Source organism: Phasianus colchicus, chromosome 21 (assembly GCF_987193195.1).
Source record: "Phasianus colchicus chromosome 21, bPhaCol1.hap1.1, whole genome shotgun sequence".
Classification (NCBI taxonomy): Eukaryota; Metazoa; Chordata; class Aves; order Galliformes; family Phasianidae; genus Phasianus; species Phasianus colchicus.
Window position 1 is genome coordinate 6,340,508 of NC_143456.1, and position 26,724 is coordinate 6,367,231.

The following is a 26,724-nucleotide window of genomic DNA, read 5'->3' on the forward strand; positions in this document are numbered from 1 at the left end:
CATTAATCAAAGCCCGGCACGTAATCAGCACACATGTAACGCAGAGTCGCCCACGTCCCCGAGCCAGCCCCAGCCAGCACGCTGCAGAGGAGAAGAGGTCCTTCAAAGCCCTCTGTGCACAGACACCAGGAGCTGGGTTCATTCACAAAGCTCCATCGCTTGGCTCGGCCAGGTCTGGCTGTCAGAAATGTTTAAATATGGAAAAAAATAAACAGTTGCAACACGTTTTTTCGGAGGGATCTGTCCGAGGCCCTTTGTGATGTAATGGGAAACGTTGCGTTTGTGCTACCAGCTGGAAAATAAACAGAGCTGCGAGGGTTAAAAGGAACTGAACTTTCCACGACCCCTATCTGCAAAAGAAGAAAATAATAAGAGGAATGATCCACTGCCCCACAGCCCTGATAGTTTATCCTCCGGCCCGGGCTGCAGAGACAAGCACCGGATGTGATAGGGCTGCTCTGGGCCACCTCCAAGGCAAGCTCTGCCCATGGGAGATGCGCAGGGCTTGGGAGGCTCAGCCCTCCCCCAGTGCCCTGCTGGCAGCCGGGCTGGGCTGCATGCACCCAGTCACATCGCAGGGCTGGGGCACAGAGCAGGGGCTGCAGCAATGCACGAGCTGCAGTGATGCGCAGGCTGCTCCCAGGTGCATGGGGCAAGGATAGAGAAGAAAGGAATGCATTGCACGGGGGCCATCTCCCTCCTCAAGGCTCACTGCTCGTCCTGTGAGCTGACACCGTCAGCATCCTGCAGTCCCCCAGCCTATACAAGCATTCCCAGTCACTTTATCCCCTTCATCTTCAGCTCCCTACAGCTTCACGGGGCCTGGCCACATCTGTCATTTGTGCTGGATGTGTTAGGTTTCCACCCTGGGTTTTCTTCAATGCAACCACAGTTGTGCTGCGGCGGGCAGCGAGCTCCCGCTACAACACAACTCCGAGCAGCCCTACAGCAGCCAGCACACACCACATTTCTGCACCTCTGACCATTTGCTGCCTCTCCTTTTGCTCCGCTTCCCCCTCCGCAGGGCAGCACCACCCCCTGAGGAGGGGTCCCAGCGCTTCCCCAGCTCTCGTTGGCCAAAGCCCTCTCTCTCTGCTGCCCCTTCCCAACACGCTGAGGCCACGGCTGAATGCTTTCTGACTCCGAGCCCAGCCCTGCAGATCCCAGAGCTTTTAAGCAAGGAAGCGAGGAGGGGGTGAGCGCGAGGTCTTCCATCAGAACGGGGGGTTCATTCACTTCCCCACAGACGCATTTCCATTTGCTTATTCCACCAGGATGGGGGGGGGAAGAAAAAAAAAAAAGGAAAAAGGAAAAAAAAAAAAAAAAAGAGTTAATTTCTTTTTTATTGCCTCAGGATTCCAGGTTTAATGTAGCTGTCAGTGCGAGCGCAGCCCAGCTGCACGCCAACGGGATGCAGCCATGCACAAGTGCAGGCTGAGATGTGTGGCCAGGGCTCCAGTGGGGACAACCCTCACTTAGGATGATGCCCATAGGGCCGTGGGGGGGGCACGTGGAGATGCACACCGAGGCCCAGAGCCCAAAGTGGGGCCCTCACACCCGCCACCATCTTGGCTGGGGGAGCGGGCTGCCTGGTGATTAATATCAAGTACAATGACCCCATGTTACAAGCCTGCGGGGGCCTGTGGAGGTGGCCATTTCCTGTGTAATACCAGCTTGTTTAAACACTAACAGTCAAACTCCACAGCTGCAGAACAAACCCGGAAAGAGAGGAGCAAAAGAAGCCCTGCATTGTGTTCCCGAGGCCCGCGCTGCCGTGCAGATGGCAAACGGTGTGGGCTGGGGGATGAGGGGCCACGAGCCCGCTGCCAGGAGCCCCCCAGCACCACACACAGCCCACGTCCTGCTCCCAGCTTCCCTCCTTCGCACCCTGCCTCACCGGGCTCAAGGCAAGCAACAAAAAGGGAGCTGAGATGGGAGCCCTTCCCCACGCTCGCCCTGCTCAGTGGAGACAACCCTGGGGTCAGAGCGGGACAGTCCTTCAACAGCTCTGCCCCTTGGCATCACTGATTTTTCCCTGCTCTGCCCTACATGTGGTCCCTCTGGTCACCCGGGTGCCACCATACTCCTCCCTGAGGTGTGTGGCAGCTCCCAGCCCCTGCACTAACACACAGCCTATCTCTTTGGCTCCTGTTCCACCCAGCTCTACCTTCACTCTCAGCCAGCTTCACACCACCGAGACTCCTCCGAATCCTCACTTTGATGTCTTGATAGGGAAATTCTGGTGGACAGCATTACTATCGAGGCTGAAATCTGCAAAAGGGATTTTCCGTTTCGTCTCCAGTAAACTCTTGACACCCCTGCCCAAGACTCTGTCCATCCCTCCCAGTGGGGGCTGCCATCTCAGTGACGCTTCTCTGCAAGACCGATGTGATGAGAGAGATCTGGCAGATCTCTCTGGGAAGGTAAGCTCCAGAATGTGCTCAGAGCTTTTGGATTCAATTTAATACTTGGTTTAAATTAACCATTTTTAAATGCTTGCAGACAGTCTCTGCAAACTGAGAGGCCCTTCACTGCAGCGTGGAAGGAGAACAGATTCTCCAGGGTCAGCCCAGTGGCAGATAAGTCTTGTCCAGCCATTGGCTTCCCTATCAACTCTTGCATTGCTATAAGCAATGGATTCACTGCAGCAATAAAACAGAGCACAGAGAAGCTTTCTTTTCCTAACTCAGCTCTTCAGCCCGAAAGGAGACACATTCATCCCAACAGCAGCAGCTCCCTGGAGGCTCACCTTCCACTCATCTCTGCCTTAGGAAATGTCCTGCTCCCCTAGGCTTTGCTGTCACCCCATCTGTGCAAGGCTCTCCTGAGGACAGCCGGTTTGAGAGATGCTACCAGCCGAGGGCTATGGCACACACTGTGGCACACACTGCTCCAACTCCTCCTGTTCCACCCTCAGTGCAATGTTTGCCATGAGTCACATGTGTTTTATGACACTGAAGTGAGAGCTGTGAGCAGCCAGAAGACCTGGGAACACCTCCACTCATGTAGTCTGGTCCAGAGCAACCATCCCTGAGGCAGAGATGTCCACAGTTGGGTTCAGCTCCCATCCTGGAAAACCCAAAGAAAAGAGGAACCATGCAAAACGTGCTGAGTCCCTCCTCTCCCAGAGAGGTAGGGGGAATGAACAGCCCTACCTCTCAAATACACTCAAGATCTCAATTTTGGTCTTTTAAAAACAACTCTCAACACATCCTTTGAGTCACACCTGGGTGTGATCACTTGGGTTCACGTGATAGAGCAAGGAGAGCTTTTGGGGAAAGATTTTCCCTCTTGGCTGCTGGTGCCCAGCTTGGGAGGAGATGCTTGCCCAGAGCCAGCTCCATCCCCACATCCCTGCCAGGACACAGACCCACAAATGGAGCCTTCCAAAATTCCCCTCCTGCCCTGCGAAGCCCACGTGGCTCTGCGCTGCATGCAGCGCTCACCCCTCGCACCTTTCCCTCCGTCTGTCCAACAGGGAAAGCAGCGAGCAGAGGAATTTGGTGTGTTTTTTTTTTATTGTATGGACTCAAATCCAGCAGTGTGATAAATGCATCCGAGCTACAATTAGGAAGATATATAGCATCAGAATGCGAAGGTCTGGGCAGCGTGGTGAAACGCGGGCTCTCCAGAGCCCCAGCTATGTTTCCCATTATGTAACCCTGGTCATGGGCAGACAGCCAGACTCCAAATGAAAAAGAGACTCTGGCTTGGCACCGTTTCTATTTTCCTATCCTCATTCGGGGTCAGCGCAGTGTCATACAGCTGCAGAGAAAGCTCCGGGGATTAAACCTGGGAAAGACTCCAAGACCAGGACCTGGGTTCAAGTACCAGCTGAAAGCAATAAACCAACTGCCACAGCTGGGCTGAGTTTAGACGTTCTCAAAGTCCCCCAGCTCTCTCACTTACTAAGAACCAGCAATCACGAACATGGCGAACGCAGCACGAGTGGAGGCCTCGGGATGTAGAGCCCCAGCAGCCCAGGCCCTCGGCTCTGGTGGAGGCTTGACAAGCTGCCCTACTGGCCCTGAGCCCAGGCCATCATTCTGGCAGCAGTGCTGGCCCCGGATGAGCTGCACTTTGATGCAAGTTCTAAGCCAGGCCTTTTGCTCCTGGTGGGCTGCCAGGTGGGTATGGGGCCTGTTTTTTTCCAGAAACATTTGCACATTTGTGGCATCCTTGCAGGGTGCTCCTATGCTTTAGGGTTTTTTTTGTTGTCCCCTTCCTGAGTCATGGCATCAGGGTGCTGGGAGGCGGTCTCAGTATGTTCCCAAAGCTTCTCCATTGGCACTGCTGAAGGGACAGAGCCTGCTAAGGGGACCTGGTGGCACGTCCCACTGCCAAAAGGCACAGAGCACACATGCAACAGCCCAGCAGGCCCCTGCTCAGAGTTCTGCAACTTGGCATCTGTGTGCGCTCCTTTCATGCTCTCCCTGCTTCTGAGCTCACCCTGCCCACAAACCTTGGCTTCCTCCAGTGCGCCTGCTGCTCTGACCCATGTTTTACTTCTGAGCTCCTTTGAAGCCGTTCCTATCCAAACCCCCAGACTTGGTGACTCTACCTGGTTACTGAGCAGCCCCAGGCGAGGCAGCATGCTTCTGTCAATAGAGAGCTGAAACTCTAAACGAGTGCTTCCCTCTTCCTTTCCTACCTCTGGGGAAAACGTTGCAAGTCCCAGGTCATGCCCAGGAGCAGAGCTGGTTCCCTGCAGCTCCAGGGAGGCTCAGCTTCTCCCGGACCACCAACACTTGGGTACACAACGCTGGGTCAGCATAAAGCTCTGGGCTGAGAAAGCAGCTAATCCCCTTGCCATGGGCAGGGCTAGGGGACCAAAGAGGCGGAGGGAGCCCTTAAGAAGGCAGTCCATACCCTAACAGAGACTCAGAGACGGGATGAGAAGGGTAGCTCAGCCACCTCCACACAAGATGGGCAAGCAGCACGACAAAGACCCTCTCTCCGTTGGGCAACCCAAGACCTGACAGAGCAGAGCCCATCGCCTTGTCAGGCAACTGGGAACCTGCACCTGCTCCAGTACCCCAGGGGGACGCAGCAGACCTGCGCCCACACCACAGCCCTCACCCACAGCAGGGGAGGCAGCTCATCCCTGGAAGGCGCCAAGCGCCGGCTGCGTGAGCCCGATCAGAAATTCCATCTCGAGGCTGCCCGTCGCCAAGGGCTCGGCGGCTCTCTGCGCAGTGGAAGGGGGGATTGGTGCAAACAGGCGCACGTGACAGATCCCAGTTTGAGTTCCTGCCCAAAGATGGGCAGCGGTTCACATGAGCAGGCAACGGTCCCACACCGAGCAGCCGACAAACAGAAAACAGACTCCATCTCCACAAAATGAGGCCCAGAACTTCCTGTGTGAGATTTCCATTTCCTCAGCCAAATGAAAAAGAACTGGAGTAGAGGCAATAAACTAGGAGAGCAGGACTGGACCTGACGCACGGAGCGGGGACCCATTAATGGTTAAGCCACTTTGCTGGATTACTCTTAATGCGCCTTCCCATCACCCTGGGTTCTGGCTCCTTTGGATTAACAATAAGACGTGATTTCAGGCTCTGGATCCGGAGTACCGGAGGCAGATGGAAAATCCTGCGGGAAAGCAGCTACAGAGCATGCTCAGACACTGCTTCGCATACTCCATACTTGGCCCTTTTACTTGATTTTCTGTCCAAAAATATGCAAATTGCCTAGTCCGCATTATGGACTAATGGGCTGGAATCGGCCAGTTTAGAAAATTAACCCTTTTTTGTGATGCGGGGGTAGAGGCAAGCTGTGTCTGAAGCTGAAGGGAGGTGACTTTTGGAGCTCCGGGAACAGGCAAGCAGCTCCAGGCCAGCCCAGCCTGACCAAGGTTTGCCTGTTTCAGATAAAAAACAGGCAGTAAAATGCTCATGCTGCAAACAGACTTACCTCCTTCCAGAGAAGAAGGCTCTGTCTTTGAGCTGGTTGGGCTTGAAGGAGATGTATCCCAATAAAGCAGACACACACCCTAAGCACCAGGTAAAAATCCAGCTCTTGGCTCATCTCCTAATAGCCAGAAGCAAAGAGGCACATGCCAGAACCTTCAGAGCCCCCTCAGCCCTTAACACCCCCTGTATCCAAAGCTGGACACCTGTCACTGTGACACTCAAAGTGATGAGTCCCCACCAACTGTCCCCTGCACGCAGAGTGCCACGTCCAGGAACAAGTGTGAGTGAGGGGGAAAGGTGGCACGAGGAGTCCATGCAGGGAGGAGACACTACAAGACAGAGCAGAGGATGCACGTACTGTTTGGGGAGCTCAAGAGAAGTTGGTGGAGGATTCCAGGTGTCCGGGTGGCCAAGCATCCAGTCTGACCAGACCTTCACACTGGGGAGCAGCTCCTTCAGGTCCTGGGGCAAGGCAGAGACCTTGATGTCATCCTCCTCATCCTCCTGCTCCTCTTCTTGTGGCTGAACTACAAAGACAAGAGGAGCTCATTGAGCTAGGCTCATGCAGCCCCTCCGTCTCAGGTAGGGACAAGGAATGCACAACACAGACCCCAACATCCCAGCTTTGGAGGTGGAAGAGCAAAGGCAGAGCTTTTTCCTACATGGAATGGTCTACGAAGCAAGCCAGGATGGGTCTGGTCCATCTGTGAGGACAGCAAATGTCAGTATCACAGAGGCAGGATCCTGAGGTCCCTGGGATTTGGGATTTCCTAATATCTGGCAGAAAGCATGCCCTGCATCCATCCATTTCTTCCAAATATTTTTAGCAGTTTATAGTGCATTCATGCCAATGCAGAGCCTGGGATGCTGGAGAAGAAACCCAGGACCCCAGCAGAAAGGAAGGGGTGCACAAAAAAGCAAAGAATGAGGCCTCAGCCTCCCCCCCAATTCTGCCCCAGGGGTGGGAGCATGGAGTCCTACTGGTGAGCCCTTACCTTGCATACATTCTCTCAGCAGATTGGTGCATCTCCTCACCAGGAGTGCAAACATGGAGAGCCCCAGGGCTGTAGCCTGTTCCTGGATGACAGAGCGGCAGTCCTCAGAGATGCACTCTATGAGAAAGAAAGAGATTTTAGTGGGGAGCAGCCAGATGATCCCTCTTTACTTCACCTACACAGCCTCCTTCTGTGCATCCCACGTAGCAGGGAATGGGTGATTCCTCACACCTGCTTTAGGCCCACTTGCTGCACATGTGGGGAGAAGCAGGTGGCTATGGGAGCAGGGTGAGGCTGCAGCCACACTGTCCTCATTACACCCAAAAATACCCCTCGTGCTGAGCCAGTGCTCGGGGCTCTCAGCACGGAAGCTGCTGCTTAGAGCTGATGCCTTCCCCTGAAGGAGGAGGGCATGTTTAAGTGCTAAAAGGGTAATTAGCTGCGTGTTTGATCTCTGTCCCTGCTGGAGTTTTAACCTCAGCAGCTGAGGAGGGGGCTCCTCCCATTTAGTTCAGCCGTCACACAACAGCTTGTCAAGAGAGCTTAATTGAAGCTGTTACTCAAGTAGATGCCACACGACCACAGCTCTTCCAAACAGAGCCGGCTCCGAGTGACAGCAAATCCCCTCGGCACATCTACACCCAGCCAGAAACCACTTCTGAGGCTGCAGTGAGCAGCGGGACGCTGGCTGCAGGGAGCTGCCTGGAGCCGGGCGTGGGTTGCATTTAGCACAGCCTGCGGCACTGCAGGCATGGCACCACGGGCATGGCAGGCTGCCCATGCTGGGGCAAAAGGAGATGCTGAGATTCACAGGCAGCCCCTGGCCCCAAATCCCCTCTGCCCCTGTTCTCCTCCAAAGGCCTCTGGTAGCCCAATGAGGGTGCTCTGCTCCTCGTGTTGGTGTCGCCGAGCGATGGTAGGAAGCGCCTGCCTGCAGGGTTGTCAGCTTTGGGAGGAAACATAAAACTAAAGATGTGACCACTCCGGGACAGTAAATCTCTTTCATGAAGCCTTTCCCACAATTAAGAGTGTTAGTCCCAGAGCTCTGGCCACAGTCCAGTTCAAGAAATTACAGTCGTCTTCACCACGCTCCCTCCTCCCGTCACTGGTTCAGTGCTGGACTCCTCGCTTCCCATCCTCCACAGGCACAGACTGAGGCCATCCCACTGTCACCTGAGCATTGCTGTGTCCCCAGGGCACAGTATGCTGAGTGGCAGCATCCCAGGACTGTGCAGGCACCCCAAACTGCTTTCCCCTATGGTTCCAGCTCATCCCATTATCAAATAAAACAAAACCCTGCAGCCCATACTCAGGTGCCTTGTGCCAAACTGCCTTCAGGTGCTGCTGATGACACCCAATCTGCTGCAGGTATCACCCACATCTTCTCCTAAAGCCCCAAATGAGGCTGCTCGTCTCACCACTGCACTGTGGGCACCAACAGCCCTCAGACCCCATTTTCCACTTGGCTCTGACTTGAACCATTGGATCTGCAGTTTCCATACCTCTCTCAGCCCAAATTCTTCTGGAATATTTTAGCCAAAACTGCTGGGCTACTTGTGAGAATGAGGGTAGGAAATAAGATAGTGCCTTACCCTTTTTAGAAAAAAAAAAAAAAACCCTTACAACCTTTTCCTAGAGCTAATCTAGCAACTGCAAATCCTGGAAAGGGGATCTGAGGTTTTGCTACAGAATAACCTTTTTAGCAGAGAGTTTTCCTGACCTACTAGAAATCTGTCCATGCGTGGCCAAGCTATAAACATCTCAAATACAGCAGTTTTTCCATATTCAATAGGAATTCATTTCAGCAGCTAAAACCTTCTAAGATTTCAGCTCCCTGAGCATGCTCCATCTTCCACCCTGACACCTAACCTGCATTACGCTCAGCAGAGCAAACTGTTTCGATCCAATGCATGGGGACCTCCAAAGCCACGTCCTTGTCCTGCCCACTGCTGCTGGTTGTGAGGGCGGACCTTGCTGAGAGCCCAAGAGCACAAGGAAAGAGATGGGATGGGGTGAGATGGGATGGGAAAAAATAGGAGCTGATGAGCATCAGACTGCAAACACGGAGACTGAAACAAGGAACCACAGCTGGGCTGGCGGTTCTGAAGATCACAAAAGCACACTGAGCTGCAGAGCTGCAGAAGAGCCCTCCTGTTCCTCCGCATGTAGGACAGAGGTTTCTTTCTCCAGCACGAAGAGCAGGGGCAGTTTCCTTTGCAGCTCCATCTGCAAGCACCTACCTGGCTCCCGGATGCAACCCGTGCGTGAGCTGCCAGCTTTGTTCTGACTCAGGATCCGACTCAGGCTTTCTGCAGTCATAAATCTACCTGCTCTGCAGGGGAAGGGTGCGGGGAGAGCAAGGAGAGAGACGGAGAGCGCGGGGACTTTTGTAAAGGGGAGAAATTTGTGTTTCTCTGAGAACATTATATTCATGGAAAACATAAACCAACTGTCGTCAAAGTCGTCTGAGCTCAGGAAATGGAGCGGCCGGGAGAAGGCTGCCATGTGGCCGGATGTTATGTATTTCTAATTAGTGCTATACATCTTTCAGCAGCGAGTGTCCTTTTGCTGGGAAACACAACTCGCTGCCCTTGTTATTGTAACTGTCAGAGAGTGCTTAAACAGATAATCTCCAGGAAAAGTGATAAACACATCCCCTCTCCCACTAGGGTGTGCAAAACAGCAATGCCAAAGCTGTATTAGGGCAACACGACCAGGCACAGGAAATGGGAATGGGAAAAGAGCGGCGGTGCAGGGGATGGCCGTGGCTGGGGAAGGGGAGCTGCTGGAGGAAGCTGCTCACAGCCGCTCCAGTGCCATGTGCAGGAGGAAATCCTGCAAGAGCCACGTGGCCTCAGCTGCTGGAAGCGAGGGGCAAGGAGCTGCAGCAGCTCCCAGGCAGCACACGGTGTGTCTGCGCTCCTGCCTCCATCCCAGCTAGCACACAGCATGAGGAGTGGTGAATCCTGCATGGCTAAAACACAGGCTGCCACCAGGCGTTAGCAGAGGCTCAAAGGAGAGCAGGTCGCTTTGATTCAGGGAACTGGACTGCTCCAGCCAAGGGTCAGAAGGGCTCCAGCAAGATGCTTTCCATGTTGGCCTCCCCATCTTTATTACCCTGAGCTTTGCTCTGGGCTGGGAAGCCTGGAGTGGTGCCGACACAAGGATGGGGCTTTGCTCCGTGGGAGCAACAGCTGAACCCACCTTCCATGGTGATGCTCTAAGGACCGTAAGCAAAGGCAATTGAGCAAACAGCTCTCCAGGCACAGCCCTGAGGATGATACAGGCTGTGGGTGAGCCCTGCCTAAGGCTCGCTGGTGGATGTGTCAGCAGCTCAGCACAGACAGCTGACTCACCAGCCAGCTGCTGCCCTGTGGGGAAGGAGAGAGCCTGGTGACCACCATGCTGACACCACCTGAAGGCAATCTGGTTGCTCTCTTATCACTCGGCCCCACGAGTGTGAGTGTTTTTCCCATGAGTCACACTCTGCCAGACACACTGCTGGCAGCCCACCGGGATGGAGCTGGCTGCAGGAAGTGGGCAAGGACAGCAGCATTGCTGGGAACGGGACACAACCCAGCAGAGCGGGGATGCTCAGGGCTGCGGGGCATTTCCCTGCCACCCCCTCGAAGAGGAGCAGTGAGTCATGGGCACTCCCAGATCTGGCTGGGAACAGCGAGTCACACACGCACTCATCTGCCCTCCAAGGAGCCTGGGAACCCACTCACACACTCATGGCTGATGCCCTGCAAAGAGCACCGGGCAGCTTTCCTGGAAGGATGCTCCCCGACCCCACATTTACAGGCAGCAGTGAGGACACGCAGCCCTGCAGCCAAGCAGACACCAGCACCTGCACGCAGAGCCCTCCCAGAGCCACTTCACATCGTCCCATCTCCCTGCAGCAAGCTGTCCTACAGAGAGGCAGAAAGCCCCACAGGGGTCTCAGCCACAGGACCCAGACCCGCTGCACGCACTCCCAGAGCTGCCCAGGAGCCCACAGCTCCTTCTGCTCTGCACTGAAACCCCATCTTGTCCGAGGGAGGGAGGTGAGGAATGCTGGGGGCCTGGGGAGGATGGAGCAGCTCTCCCTGTGGAAGCCATTAGATATTCAACACTTCATTTGTTTCCAGCCATTCTGGACTGCAGCGCTGGGCTCGAGGACGGGAGGCTCTTCTCTGACGTAACCAGGAAGCAGCTGCAAAATTAAGGAATCCCTCATGACATCATAAAAAGGGTCGATGGTTTACAGGGGAAGGTATAAAAATTAATGACATATTCCCACCCCAAGCAACAAGCCTGCCCGAGAGCCACAGAGGAAGCCATGCTCTCCCAGCACCCCGGGGCTGTTGCTTGCTGCCAGCCAACTCCAATCTATAGGGATGGCTGATGCACTGAGTGTGCCCCCCAGACCCCCCAGTTCTGCAGCCCTACAAACTGACCTGTCCTGCAAGAGGAGCCCAGGGAGCAGCACATTGTTCCACAGCTGCACGACTCAGGCTAGGGCACAAAGAATGACACTAGCCTCGGGGACAAGCTCAGAGCCATTTCCACTTGAAAAGGGAAAAGGATAGTGGTTTAAAATTAACTGCGGCCTTTTCCAGGAAATATCAGTGGAAAGAAGCAGCCATTTTTAGAAATGTTATTCTCAGAAATTTCCTGAAAAGACCCATCAGTCAAAACACAGATTGAAGCCATTTCCACTTGCACTGAACAGCACTTCAGAGCTCAATGTGCTTGGGGTGCTGACCCTGGCGGCGGGGCCAGGACCTTGGGTTGCACCCTGCAGCCCGGTGAGGCTGCAGAGTCACTTCTGGATATGCACCATCCTGTGCAGGGTCAGAAACAGCCCAAATGTGCACAGCTCCTGAACAGCTCCTAAGAAAGTGTGTTAATCCAGGTTGGCATGGCAGTACGGCTCCAGACCAGCCTGGCTATCTTGCTGCAGGATGCATGAGCAGAATAGGGCCGAAGTGGTGTGAAGGGCAAAAGGGTGCAAGACACGAGCAGGGCTGTGCACAGAGTACATCTGAACGAATCGGGGCACCCTGTGAGGGTACACCAAAAGGAGAACAAACACAGACACTAGAAGCATAAAAAGGAACGAGGCGCACTGCAGTGAGGCAGGATACAGACATATACAACAGGACGATGCAGCCTGATAGCCAAAACCCCTTAGTCTGCACAATCTTTCATCCTTCCTGACCAAACACAGATAGAGCCACAGCCTCACCCGCACGGGCAGCAAGGGCAGCATGCATCCCTGTGTCCTCGTGCTCAGAGAGCAGGCAGCCAGGCAGCACCACAAAGCACTGCATGCATCCCAGCCCGGCTGTCACTGTGTCAGATGTTATTTACAGTGGGAGGAGGTGTGAACAGGGCTTCCCCAGAGGTTTATTCCAGCCCGGAGTGAAGTTGTAGCAGGACAATCGCTGTGCTGGAGCAGGCAGCCTGCAACGTGCCTCTGCTGGTGTGAGCGCTCCGTGCCTGGAGGGAAAGTTAATGAGAGAAAGAGCCTGCAGACAGGAGCGCTCGGAGAGAGCCGCCTTTGATGGGGCAGGAACAGCAAAGTGAGGAGCTTCCGTTTCAACACATTCACTCATTTGCTGCTGCTCTTCTTTTTACAGCTTCCTGAGGGACCCAAGCTCCGCTGGGTCAGTTTGCAAAGCAAACGCCAGAACGCAAAGCCAAGTCTGTGGCCCCTGCTTTCCTCTACCAGGCAGCAAAGCCCAGACCCCTCGCCCCCAGACCCAAAATGCCTCCTCACCCCCTGCAGCAGCCCCTCTGGGTGGTGACAGTGCCATGCTGTACCCTCCCAGCACTCAGACACTCCTGTGAGAAGGGCACAACCCAGACACAGTGCCTACACTGGGGCTTACCTAACACTTTCCATTATAAGCCCCTGTTTTTAGTTCCTAACAACTTTGCCAAACTTTAACCATTTAGGCTGAGATCCCTCATGCCAAAAGCTTTCTTCGAGCTAAATTTATTGGGAAAATTTCATCGAAAAAACTTCAGCCATTTGCCAGAATGAGGTTAGGGAAAATATATTGTTCTTCTCAAGTTCAAAATTCTTCGACCATTGCAGTGAAATCCCCAGCACCTTCGCACTTTGGAGCAGGACCCAGCAGCTTGGCAGGGGCTGGCTGAGGGGCCTGGGAGTGCTTCTGCCACCCCAACCCATCCCTACAGAAAATAAATGTCCAGCAGACACAACGTTGAGCATTCAGAGGTCAGCAATACCAGATTTAGAGCAGACCATGCAAGTTCAAGCCAAGCTCATTGCACTTGGACACCACAAGGTTGCCCTACTGGGGTATCACTTTATCCGTCCTCACGCTGGCTTTTCCAGTTGACACAGAAATGAATGGTTGCCAGAGACCCTCCTGCAGAACCCTTCTCAGGTGCTGAAACATGAACACAGTAAGGCTGAGGACTGCAGAAAAACACTGTGTTTGGGGAATGGAGATGGCTCAGTGCTTTACAGGAGACCTCGGTTCTGTCCCTGCCTTGGTCACACGCTCCCAAGCGGACCCAGAAGTCACTTGGCCCACACTCACATCACATCACATCACATCAGTATTTGAACATCCCTAAGAGCTCAGAAGTGACACAGAGGGGATCAGATTTGCAGACGTGGACAACCGCAGCTACAGCCATGGCTAATGAGAGCCCTGCACTGAAGATGAATGAAACCCGTGGAAGACAACGCATTCAGGACACCTCCATCTCCTGTATTTCAAGGTGAGCACTCAAAATCTAGAACACTCATTATTCATTATAGATATATATATATCTATGCGTTAGAGACACCGTGCAGAAGGCATAAACCAAGACAGAAGCAAGTTTTTGCCATCCAGTTGTTTGGACCTGAGGATGGTGAAAGCAACCAACGAGTTCTCTGCAGAAATGGGAAGGGAAAGGAGTTTTACACAAGGGATGGCACAACAGCAAAACAGAGCCCAGGGTCTTCTGGCCACGTCATCATCTGCTCTGCCAGAGAGCCCTGTCTGCATGACAGCACACCTCTGGCGGGTGAGGAGCTGCAGAACACTCTGAGGTTTGCAATGGTACGCACACGGACACGGCCAGCTTCACCCATCCAAGCACCGGCGGTGAATGGGGGCTGTGTGCTCCTCCTGTGGAAATTTGGAACAAACTCTGCTCCGAGCAGTGCCACGCATAGGAAGGTTCTCAGGTGTCGGGTGAGCAATTCCCTGCTGGCAGGGCTGAAACCGCAGGCACAAACCCACAGCACACAGGGAACCGATTCCAGGAAGTCTAACATCCGAGCCCCGATATTAGAAAATATGATCTCAGTGCTCCGACAGCTCACACGGAGCCGGACCTCGGGTCCCAAACACCACAGCCCCCCAAACACCTGGATTAACCACCACCATTAACCTCCTCACCACCAACAAGCACGAGGCACGCACTGCCTCCGGGCCAAAATCCTCTTTTCTCCTGCGATCTGAGCCAGGGTTGGCACGACTCATGGATGCCGTGGTTACACCACTCCCATGTGCAAGGAGAAGAGCCCCGACCCGCCGTGCTCAGCTCACAACACCCCTTCAGCATCCCAGCTCCAGCACTGCGACGTTCCCTGCACAGATTCAAAAACCTGCTGCAGTTCCAAAGCGGGCTTTGGTTTCACTGTGACCAGCAGCTCAGAGACTCACAGTTACTATACAGTCGAATAAAATATTTTTTCATAAATTTAACGCCAGCATGTCTGTGTTTGGAAACTTTGAAAATCCATGTTGTATGGTTTACTGCACTGGAAAAGGTGCCAACAGAGTTTCAAAGGAAGGGAAGTGTATAACTGTTTCCTTTCAAATGCATTTTCCAATGGGATCCATTGAGGGAAAAGGCTGGAACTAACTAAAACATTATTAAAAACTGTTATGAAAAGAGACAGAGAGATGGAAAAAGATAGACAAAAAGTCCAATACACAGCCGAGAGGGAGGGAAGGAGACAGGCAGCAAGAAAGGGGATATGGGCAGCAAGACACTTTGGGTGGGGAAAAAGGGGCGAGACGGGGAGTTTTATCTGGCAGCCCCGCTCGTGGTTTCATATTGTTGCAGATCGATTGATCGGGATTTCAAGTGCTGCTGGCCCGGTGGCACGAGGAGAACCACAGAGCTGGCTGCGAGCGCGGCGCCTGCGAACTGCTGACCTTCAGTTTTCAAACCAAAAATATTCTTTGGGAAACGGTTCCACCGGGTTCCAGCCCAGGCTGCCAAGCGCAAACAAGCACTACTAACCTGAAGCAACACCCAGGACTAGTAACCTGAAGCAGCTCCCGGGTGTGATTCACACGGCGTGACAGCCGTGTGTGCAGGGCTCAGCTCAGCCACATGCACTGAGTGGAGAAGGTGCTGATTGCTCACATTGCTGCTGCAGTGGACACACGGATGCTCCTCTGCTGGCTGCATTCCGACTGCTCTAACAAAGCCTGCAAACAGCGAGATGCTCGGGGCCATGCAGCACAGCCACAGCTCGACTCCTGCTTCTGCTGCCCTGCGAGTTAAAGGGGCTGGAAAAGCACGTTTTGTAGCGTTACCTCCGTGCCCCCTGACTTTGGGAAGGGTCCAGGGCCCCGCTGCTCTGCTGGGCTTCAAAGAGCCAGGCCGGGGTGGGCAGCGCCTGCCGAGCCGCGGGGCTGCGGTTCTTCGGGGTGTAGCAACCGTGGGCTGTAGCACACATGTCGAGGGATGAGGGGAAAAAAATAAACAGACAGACAAAAGAATGAGGATGCTCTGCCAATTCCAATTGTGCAGCTTTTATTTTAAATACTTATCAAGCTGAGAAAGAGCAGAGTTCTTGGAAAATAAGGTTTCCTTTCTTCCAATGCCAGTGTCAAACACCCTCCAGGACGGGTACGGCACAGGCGCAGCCGCCATCCCGTCCCACCCGCCCTGGCAGGGATCAGGGCTAACAGCCCTGCCGCTTCTGGTAAAGAGATTGCTCCTATTTTTTTTTTTATTAATCTCCAATCTGGCTGGGTTCAAATTATGGCCAATTACCCACCAACACTTCTCGCTAATAAAATAAAATTTTACGGGCCCTAATTACTGCTTTCGCTGAACTGCTCGACGGGAAGCAGAGCGCTGCAGACGTGCGGGGCGGTGAGGGAATGCTCAGCCCTGTGTGCCAGCAGATGGCACGAGGGGTCCCCAGTGCCAGGTGTCCCCAAGCTCACCGACGCGCATCCCCAAAGCAGGATGCCTGCTGCCTGCAGTGCCAAGCCAGCCCTAAGGCCGCCACTATCAGAGCAGCGAACACATTCCACTTTAGAAACGATATCGGAAAGCCAAGTGTGGTTGCTTGCCCTCACAGCAGGGTCCTCCTGCCCATAGGACAGAAGGAAGGCAGCCCCCCGAGCCCCGCTCCCACCTCACCTCTCTGTTACCCATACAGTTAATTGAAAGAGACGGGTGCGCAAGCCAAAATGTAAAAATTCCTGCGAACGACGCAAAATATCCCAGCTCCCAGCCCTGAGCACTCGCATCCTGGTGCTACAGCACAAACAGGAGCCCCACAGGTGCCTGCAGCCCTCGCACATCACCCTGGACCGTCTCCGCAGCGCCGGGCTGATGGAGAGTCTCAAAGCAGCGCTGCCACGCAGGTATCCCGGCTCAGCTGGGGGAACGCGGCTCTGCTGCAGTGATTAATTTCTCTTTCTTAAGCAGGATTACTTTAATTTTCAAGGCCTAATGGAGTCCAGCTGCGACAGGGAGGGAACGCTGCAGCGGTACAAAGACGGACCCTTCCACGCTGGTGCAAACTCAACGCGCACAACACACACAAAGACCTATAAAAAGGATGCACTGCGGCGGGATATTTTTAGTCTTGACAATACGGCACTAAAAATACGACTTTGCTAATACATCACTACAGAAATATTCCCAGTGTCCATTCAGGAACGGTTTAAAACATTTATTTTTGTTTCCTTTCGCGATGGTCAGAGAGGAGGGAGAAAATAGAAACTCATTGATAAGAGGAAACGAGAGAGACATGAAAAATTGAAAACTACCTAAAAGCTCATGGAGAGGTTTATTTTATTAGTTCTTAATAAATATCTTGCAGATTTCCTCAGGAAATACACCAGATCACATGTAAAATAGTTTGGTACTGATGTCAACTGTGTCAGCATATGAAATCTATTAGGGTGAAGCCACAGCAGGGTGATCAGCGTGCTGAAAAACTGCACGGCACCGAGGCGGGGGGGCGGGGGGAATCTCACGGCCCTTCCAAATTCTTCGAGAGGTAAAAAAGTCAGCCAAGACGCAGAGAGAGAGAGAGAGAGAGAGAGAGCGCAAAAAGAAAGAAAAAAAAAAAAAAAAGAAAGAAAAAAAGATCCCACATCCTGCTTCGCTCTGCCAGCAATGTGAAGTGCCCAGAGATTAATTCTATGTCTGGCCTGGAAATGTGACTTTAAAGCATGGAGGGAGGAGGAGGAGGAGGAGGAGAGAAGGCCAAGCAACGGGGCCTGGCACTGTGCCACCGACCCCCCTCCCCAACGCCGCGTTTCAACGTAGACAGCAGCAAACCCCAGCAGACGGCAGCTCCAAGAGCTGCCAGGGCCTCGCACCAGCTGCAGCGCGTCTCAGCCCCGCGCAGATGGGCCTGAGAGCATCACTTCCTCCTCTTCTGCCTGCCTGCCTGCCTGCTGGCCTCGAGAGGCACAGCACATGTGGCCGAGCCGCTCCCCAAAGCGGGCTGGGGGCCCCGCTGGCTGTACTGTGCAGGGCCGGGTCAGAGCTTGGCTCCCCGGGCTCAGCGCGGATGGGTTTGTGCTGTTCCCAAAGTGAGCTTGGCAGCTGGAGCCTCTCCTCTCTGGGATGCTATCTGGAGAGCAGGCGATGCTTGCGCAAGCTGCCCTTCTCTGAGCATCGGGAGCTCGGGGATTGGAGATGCAGAAGGGAGAAGGGAGCCTGTGGGCAGGGCTGCCCCTATGGGTACCTATTGTGGTAGGGGATAATGGGGTTGCCAAATGGGTCTATGGGGTACGTGGGCTGGCTTGTGACTGCTGCCCATGTGGGATGTAATGATGCATGCCAGGTCTGTTCCATCCGTGCGATGGTCACTGTGCCCTCTGCATGCTGTCCTATGGTCACGCTAAGCACAGCCACTGCAAGGCACAGCAAACACTGCCTTCAGCTTGCTGGAACGCAAACCTTCCATGCTGGGGTTCAACGGCCCTACTGTGTCCTGGCTGCAATACCAGGCTGCAACACCTCCATAGAAAGGTGAGTGCTGAAAGTCAAATGGAACCAGTTCTCATTTTTCCAATGCAAAGCCCATTGGGTAACATGGGCAGAGCCTAACGTGCGGGTCCATACAGCCAAGGGCACACACTAACCATGGAAAATCAAAGGTCTCCATAGATAAACCTGCATGGGGGACACCTCCTATCCTCAGACACACATATGAGTAGAAACACATCCCCAGTCATGCTGCTGTTATGGACTGAGCATTGGGAAAGAAGATTTCCCCCCATGTCCCCAACGGCTGCTCACTCCCTGCATCCCTGCAGAAGCTTGCCCAGTGCTGGACATTTGCACTGTGCCATGAGCAGGGGGAACCAAGGCCAGCCCTGGCCCTGCAGGAGGGGTGCTCGGCAGTGGGCAGCCCTGGGGCAGGAGCTGAAGCTCAGTGAGTTGGCACAGTGCAGCTGAGCCCACACGGGGAGCGGGCACGGGGCGGGCAGCCCGCCTTGCTGCACCTGGCACGCTTTAAAACAACCCCGCAAGCTCAATCAAGAGTTTTACAACTTCACAAAGCACCATAATTAGCCTAATTATACAATGTTCTCTCGGAGAATTAAATAGAAAGACAGTAATTGACTCGGTGTTGCTTAGAAGCGCGAGGAAATCAAAGGCGCAACTCACATTAAAGACTCAGAAACATCTCTTTAAAAGTGAGAGGATTTCCTGTCACGGTACAAACATCTGAAGCCTCACCCAACCGCTGCACCTGGCAAGACCCCACTCCCCAGCACCCCTCTGTGCCGAGGCACGGCCGCAGCGGGCACCTCCTTCCTCACCACGCAGCAGGAGCACTGGGGACACCATGTGCCAACGCTCTGCTTCCTGCCCTCCCTTTGCACACAGCAGAGCTGCTCCATCGCAGCGAGCAGCAGCACATGTGTTCCAGCCCATGGCCTGGTGGCACAGCCACGTGCACACAGCTTGGCGCGTCTCCGGCCCTGCTCCGACTTGCTGCTCGGGCGGCAGAAGCTTGGCTGCAAAGCAGACTCGAGCTTGGGGATTACAAATCATTTCCCTCTAGTTGTTACCCTGAAATGAGATCTCGGTATCGTTTGGTGGAACGGCTTCAAGGGCAGCAGTAAGGATGTGCTCATGTGACAGGCAGAGCGGGCAGGAGCCCCGCTGAGCTCATCCAGCGCTGCTCAACGGGGACTTTTGCTGCGCTCAGGCTGGAGAGTCTGACACACACACACACACACACAGCAGTGAGTGCTGTTTCACTGGAAACCTTCCCCTTCCCTGCCACAAAGCCCCGCTCCATCTCCTGCCACCGAAGCTGACAGCTACATTTCAGAAACCTGAACTGCAAGTGGAAATTCCCTGCAGCGCGGTGCTTATTGCATCTCCTGCTGGCACTTGGGGCAAGGGGAAAAAAAGTCACATGGCTTTCTGGACACACATCTCGCTGAGGAGTCTTGCATCAGAGGGCAGAAGCCAGCAGCCAGGAAAATAACTCCAATTACGGTAAATAAATCCCCAAATATGTGACAATCTGCCTTTTAAACAGGAAACAGAGGGGAATAAGCAAAGGAAGACTTTGGTCTAAACATTGCTGCCACCAGCCTCAAGAGCCCAGGAGCGAGGCTCTGAGACACGTCTGGGCCAAATGCATGCTACCTGAACTTTGCTGATGCAAAGTCTCACTCCGAGACAGCTTCCTTCCCCCGAAGGAAAGGCGCCTGCAGTTCCCGTGCCAGCCTCTCCAGGCACTCAGAGAAGCCCAGGAGGGCCAGCTGCCACCTCCGGACACGTGCGTGGTCTCCACGGTGCTGTGTGAGCACAGGAAGAGGCAGGCTGACACAAGCAGTGTGGGTGTCACGCACGCTCGTGCCATGTCAGCCTTGTCCTGCAAACCTGGACGTGGCCACAAGCAGTCGGTGACCTTTCTGTACCCAGCAGCTTTGGAGAGCCTCCACACAAGCACTGCAATGCAGAGGAAGATGGATCCTCTCCTACTTCAAACTCAAACCTGAAGCAAAAAAGAGCAGCAACGTGAAAGGAGGAGAAGGATGAATTTAAGGATTGCTTCCTTCCATTGAAGGCCTGCCACCACCTTGCTAAAGCTGCAGCTCTGCAGCAGTGGCATGCTGTCACTGCCAGCTGCACGCTGGTGACCTCAGTGCAGACACTTCAGTGCACACTTGCTGTGTGACAAGCCAAGCCCCACCACTGCTCAGCTCCATCCTCCCTGCAGCGAGGGTTTGCATTACAAATACAAGGCCCCAGGGAGAAGTGGAAGGACTGCAAGCTCCAGGACCACTGCTGCACTGGTGAGACAGGAGCTCATACAATGGGAGAAACCCTAGGAGAATCCTTCATCTCCCATTTGCTGTGCCCTCAGCTGGCACAGATGGCAGAGCTGCCCAGACATGGGGGAAACACACATTTAACCATGCAAGGAGGCAAATGATGAGAAAATGACACTGCTCTGCTCCCCAGACAGGGGAAGATCAAGTTGCTGCTTCTGCTATCTAGAGCCTGAGGTTTATTAAACTTTGCTTTGTGCCTAATTTTAAAACTCCACCAAACCGAAGCAGCCGTCCACAGCACTGCTTTATTTTTAAACTCACTCATATGCACTGGACTCCCTTGCAATCAGAACCCAGTCCGCTCCAACATGCGAGATGTGGTCAGAATCTCACGAGAAGCCATTGAGATGTGAGTGCAGCAGCACAGTGCTACACGCTCCCTCCAAGACTTTTTCTGATGCTGCACTCCGCTCTGAGCAAAGCTGGGGTCCAACCATCGGAAACCAAACCAGCACTGCGGAGATGGTCAGAGACGGAGCCCAGTTCTGCCACCACCACCCTCTGCAGCATCTCCGGGGATATTTTAAGGGTTCATGTTTTAGCTTATGAGGCTGAGCAGCTGCGGTCAGCAAAGCGAAACGCGCTGCAGGCAGAGCAGGGCCGTGCGGTGGCAGGACGGCAGCAGAGCAGCTGCTCACAGCAAACATGGTCTGAATCCTGGGGGTCCAGTGCCTCTCTGCAGCCGTGCTGGGGCTGAGCATCCACGGCAGGAGGAGGGAGGACAGACCTATGCCTGCAAGGAGCCGGCAGCTGATCTCCACCAACGTGTGGATCCCACCTACCAGGGAGATTTGGGCAAGAAGCTGGTGTAGGTCTTCAAGCATCAAGCAGGACCGTGCAACGTTTGAAAACCTTTGCAAGAGCTATAATTAGTGAGCACTCAGACGCAGAAAAACAGTTCTGCGTGAGCCTGAGCGCTTCTGCAGCAATGGGCTGTGCAGCACTGACCGATCTCACGCAGCATGGCAGTGCAAAGGGACACAGGCTGCTCTGACCTCGCAGCAGGGAGCAGGTCGTGAATCCTCCCACCTTGCTTCACCAGCATTCAACTTATTCTCTAGCACCAAAAGCCAGCCCTCGCTCTGCTCCCAGAGGGCAGCCTGACCCCAGCTGCTTTCACAAATGCTCCCTGCGACCTGCTGCCCAAGCGACAGGTTTCCCTCCCCCCTCAACCAGCACGGCCACCCTGCTCTGCCCAAAGCCCCCTCTGGCAGCAGGGCTCAGCCACAGCCTCCCTGCACGCCTCTGCTCCTTCAGCCCCAAGGGATGCAACTTCCCCCCCCAACGGCATGTGCTGAGGATGCACATATGGCAGCCCCCCCTCCTTCCACCTAAGCCCGACCTCCTAACAAACTCCACACAGCACAATGCGACAGGCCTGGGAGTGCCAGAAGGCATCCAGGTGCTGCAGCCTGATGCTTCACACCCACAGCCAGGCAAATTTGCTGGGATTTCCGGGAAGTGTCTCTAGGGTGCCCCGTGCTGCACCCCCACTTTGGTGTGCGCTTGTTTGGAATGCGGGCCTGTCGGGGGGAGAGGGGAAGTTATTCTGGTGGTGGCCTATGAATAACATCCAGTGATTTATAGGAAGTATAATCCAATAATACAGTAAAATAAAACAGTGTGTCTGAGATGGGTTTGATTCCAGGAATTATAAAACAAATTATTAAAGAGAGAGAGAAAGAAAAAAGCCTCAGAGAGGCCAGATCGGAGTAAATTGGGCACAGATGGGCTGGGAGGGGGTTTCTCTCTCTCCCCTCACCGAGATGCCCCTGCCGCAAGCACGGCTTCAATTAGTCTTTGCAGAAACCAGAGTTTTATTTCCCCAAATTACAGAATTAAAAAAAAATTAAAATGCTTGGAGTGTTTGTGGTTGGGATAAAGGGATCCAAACTTCTCTGTTAGCTGATGGTGCAGATGGCTACCAAACTGTTAAAAGGGCCACCCCGTGAAGAGGCTGGAGCCCAGGAGAACCCAAACCCTTGGTAACCACCAACACCCTGCGATGTATTGGTGACAATGTGAGGCTGCTCCAGCAACGGGACATCCCAGCCACACAGAGCACCCATCTCTCTGCTTCCATCCCATGGGTGGGCTCTCCTTGCTCCACAGGCTACCAGCACCCTTGTCCCACCTTTGCCCGGCCATAAGGCAGCCAGGAGGTCAGAGGACCAGCCAGCTGCATGTCCCCATCACCAATAGGGAGGTTGGGCTCCCAGGGAGCAGTGTGTTGTCTGGTGCTGAATAGCAGGGGAATGCTTCATGTGGGAATTCTTTGGCTTCCTCTGGCAGAGAAAACAACAGCCCCAATCCATTTCCTGGGGTCTTCCCAGCGTTGCAAGGGCAGCTGCAACCAGCTCCTGCTCCGGCATGATGAGCAAAGCCCTGCTGCCAGCACCAGGCATAGGGCTGTACTCAGCTCTACCCCCCAAAAATAGTCAGATGGGCACAGGGCCATCTTTGCAAAGACAGATTTCAGAAAACAGTAGTTGCAGGAGGAGACATTATTGCAAACACTGCGATGCAGGGGCAAAGGAAAATGAGCGAAGAGCAAAGAGCAGCAGATAGAAACCACTCTGCACGAGCCACCAGCCTGCCATGCTGCTGAAGGACTTGGGACAAATTGAGCACAACTTGCAGTGAAACTGAGGGAAGCTGAGAGTAAGGAAATAGCACGGTGGGTGTCTGGCATCAGTCTGAGGAAGAAAGAGAAGAGGTATTTACTGAAGTGAGTTTGATTAGTAATACTTCTGTATTTTTTCAATACCCAAGTCAGAGATTAGAAATTTGTGTTAACTGGCAATGAATTAAAGTATGCAAAATTCTCCATGTCAAGACTGCCTGCAACACCACCCCACAAGTGCTAGCAGAACCCCCCAATCCCACCACCAGGGACTCATTAGACAACACAGGGGGGGCAAGCAAATAAGCCCTCAAGTTTCTCAGGAGCAGCTGCAGCCCCACAGAATGGAAATACATGGGAGGGGAGGGAGGGAGCATCTGCCCCAAGAGGTATCTGCCCCCGGACAGTGAGGAGAGGAGGCTCTCAGACAGACCTCCCTCACTGCCCCCAAACACACACATCTCCTGCTACTGACAGCTCGCAGCGAACGTCAGACAGAGCTGTGCCATGGGAAGGACACAGCAGCTCCGATCCCGGATTTGCAGGAGGATTGCAGTAGGAGGGGATCTCTAGAGGTCACTCGGTCCAACTGCAGGGTTAGATACAGCCCCATGGAGTTCACCCAGCCAAGCCCTGCCTCCAGCAAGCGCTGCTCCCAGCAGGGCTTCCTGGCAGTCAGGATGCACACAAGGCAGAACTGCTCCCTGCATCCCCTCTGCACCCAATTGCTGCCCATGCAGCTGCAGCCCGGCGAGGTGACTCATGTGCTGGGAAATGGAAACCCGCACCTTCCCAACAGCCCTTTGCCACATGCTCCAGTCTGCCCTCTGCCCACAGCATCCCACACAGCGGGGAAGGAGCCAACACCCTCACTGCTCCGTGCTGGGCAATTGGTAATAACTCAGCCAGCTTTCTCGCTTGCCTTTTAAACTCCAGGTTCTTTGCTTGCTTTTTTTTCCCCCCCTTCCCCTTCTGCACCCAGCTCCCAGCACTTCTCAGTAACACTGCGTCGGCACTGAGCCCAGCACGGGCTCTGCCAGCACTCAGCACACGAGTGCTCAGAGACCACCGGAGTGTTTGTGCTGACAACAGAACTTGCTTTGCCAACAATATTCCTTGCAACGTTTTAGGGTCACCAGAGCGAGGAGCCCTCGGGGGCACAAAGCATCAGATGGCAGCCACAGTGCCATCCAACCCACAGCACTTCTCCAACACTGCCACCTGCTCCCTATACGGTCCACAGGTCCCGAGCAGGAGCAGGTTTGCTTTCTCCAGAGATAAGAGAGCTGGGAGCAGCTGGCAACTACTCGCATGGGAGACAGGAAACTCCAAGAAGACATATTTTGCACAGGAGATAAGAAGTGCTCCCTTTCTGTCACTCACTCACTCACATCCACAGCTCGGCTGCGGATGGAGGAGCACAGTCCAGTGGTCTGAGAGCTGGGATTGCTTCCAGCCTTGCCACGGGGGCTTCTACACAGCCCAGACAGATTTCTTCCTCTTTACCACCCGCTCCTGTCTGAGAGCACAGAAACAGCTATTAATATACCTACTGGGGGGCCGCACACAGGCACTGCTCATCACCAGAAAGTACTTTGCAGCTCAGACATAAACACATTGGTGCTGGTTGGCACCTAGCAGGAAGGAGGGCACGTCCTCGTCCTCGTTAGCAGGGCTGACGGCTCGCAGGGCTTCCCCAAGGGGAGGGATGGTGCCTGTGCAGCACACAGCACAGGGAGCCACGTGGTCCAGCCCACTTGGCCACCAAGCACCACAACTGACTCACAGGGGAGAAATCACCCAGGAGTAGCACAACGGGGCTCAGCCCTTCTGCTCACATGATGGCTTTGATTGAGGTCCATCTGTTTTTGGAAGCTAAATTTCAAGTCGTCAGTGTGCCACATGATGCTTCCCCTAACTAGGGAGTGTGACCCCTTTCCTGGTCCCAGAAATGTAGCCCAGGCTGACCCAGCTGCTGTGCCCACCGGAGCCCCTTGGAAGCACGATTTCAAACCCAGAGGCAAGGATTCTGCTTTGGTAGCATCCCTACTAAGTAACCCAACAATGACAGTGCCCACATTTTGGGCAGATGGAGGAGGATGAGTGACACAAGATCCTCCAGGTGCCTTAGCACAGGGCATAGCCTCCAGCAGAATCTCCCATGTCACGGCTCAGCCACCCACATAGACACAGACAACAACATTCTGCCCTCAGCCAGGCCCTTCCAAATCCTCCCAACCCTCACGGTGCCAATGTGGGCGCTGAGCAGGACCTGGGCGAAGCGTCGGGAGGGCAGAGCCGTAGAACACAGCTTTCTGTCCATGCCTGATGACTCAGGCTCCAGGGGGACGTGATGCCTCCTCACTCCACATCATTAAACACCTCACTGAGGCCTTCCAGCACAAGCCACGGCACTTCTGCCATCCCTGCACACACCGACACCTCCAGGCATCCAACCCTGTTGGACTTCAGCTGTGTATGTGCCCTCCACCCTTCTCCGTCCACAGCTCAAAGAAAGACGAGCGATCCCCAGCCCATTTCCCTTAAAGCAGCACATGGTACCTTTGGGCTGGGAGTTGTACACTGCAAACATGTTGATTGCCACGAGCTGGAGCATGCGGGTGCTTCCGATGGGAGGGGGGCTGTGCTGCAGCAGGACCTGGAACTCCCTCAGGACCTCCTCGGCCACCGCAGGGAACGTCTCCATCCTGCAGACAGAGAGAGATGCTGTAGAGCAGAACGCAGACTGTGCCCTGGGGAGGGTGGCACAGCTCCCTCCGTGTCACCTTGCCCAAGGACCAGGGACCCCCCACAAGGTGCTGAGGGGCTGCTGCCCATCCCAGAGCCACGGGGAATCGCTGCCTCTGGAGTGAAGGTGCAGGCGGTGCGAGGGAGACAGCCGAAGCCTTCCTCAGCGAGGGATTGCTCTGTAACCAACAGGCAGCATTCCTTTGGCAGGAAAACACGGCCTTTATGAGTCATTTCTGACCAACCATTTTTTTCTACTGACTTCTACCAAGCTGGGAGGGGTGCCAAGAGGCCAGCAGCTCGCTTGGACCAGGAGCAGCCCATGGGACTCCCAAGAAACACGGGCTGCAGCAAACGGCACACACTGGTGCCACATTGCGGATGTGGCAATTCCAAGTGTGTTGAACACTGGCCAAGAACATGCTGCCTCCAGAGAACAGTCTCTGTCCCAAGCTCCTGTGCTGGTGCTGCCCACTCCCAGCACAGTGAGAAAGCTGTCAGCTCTCACTATTTGGAGCCCTGCCTTGCCCAGGGGACAGGAACCTGCAGTCCTATGGTCCCGCTAGCTGCTATTGCTCATCAGACACAGCTGCAGTGCCACGCCGGGGACGAGGTGTGCTTTCAACACTGCTCACAAGCACCCGTGGAAAGCTGACACATTTATCCTGCTCTTCATCTGGCGTCACTCGGGGAATTAGCCGAGGTTACTTATAGAGCTGATGGATCCTCAGCAATTCCCCAGCTGAAGTATGGTCAGCAATGGAACCGACTGCAAAGCGCACAGTCAGTTCACAGAAACAGCGGTGACGTGGCTACCCACAACAGCCCTCCCAGGAGCCCTCACCTGGTATCCCCTGAAGGCATCT

General features: G+C 54.3%; 1 protein-coding gene across 8 annotated transcripts in view; it reads right to left on the reverse strand.

Annotated features, from left to right (window-relative positions):
- Positions 1–26,724, reverse strand: part of SMG6 (SMG6 nonsense mediated mRNA decay factor) — a 90,726-nt gene that overhangs the window by 38,488 nt on the left and 25,514 nt on the right. For 6 of the 8 annotated variants that reach the window (XR_016459197.1, XM_031591707.2, XM_031591705.2 and 3 more), the window contains exons 10-12: positions 25,673–25,818; positions 6,908–7,024; positions 6,271–6,439 (exon numbers count right to left, since the gene is read on the reverse strand). Coding sequence is in view for 7 of the 8 variants with exons in the window: in XM_031591707.2 (XP_031447567.2) it covers positions 6,271–6,439; positions 6,908–7,024; positions 25,673–25,818 (432 nt within the window). In the remaining variant the exon portion in view is untranslated. Of the gene's footprint in view, positions 1–647; positions 1,262–6,270; positions 6,440–6,907; positions 7,025–8,776; positions 8,882–25,672; positions 25,819–26,724 lie in introns of those variants that run through there. The other 2 variants (XM_090122359.1, XM_090122357.1) reach the window with 2 other exon arrangements.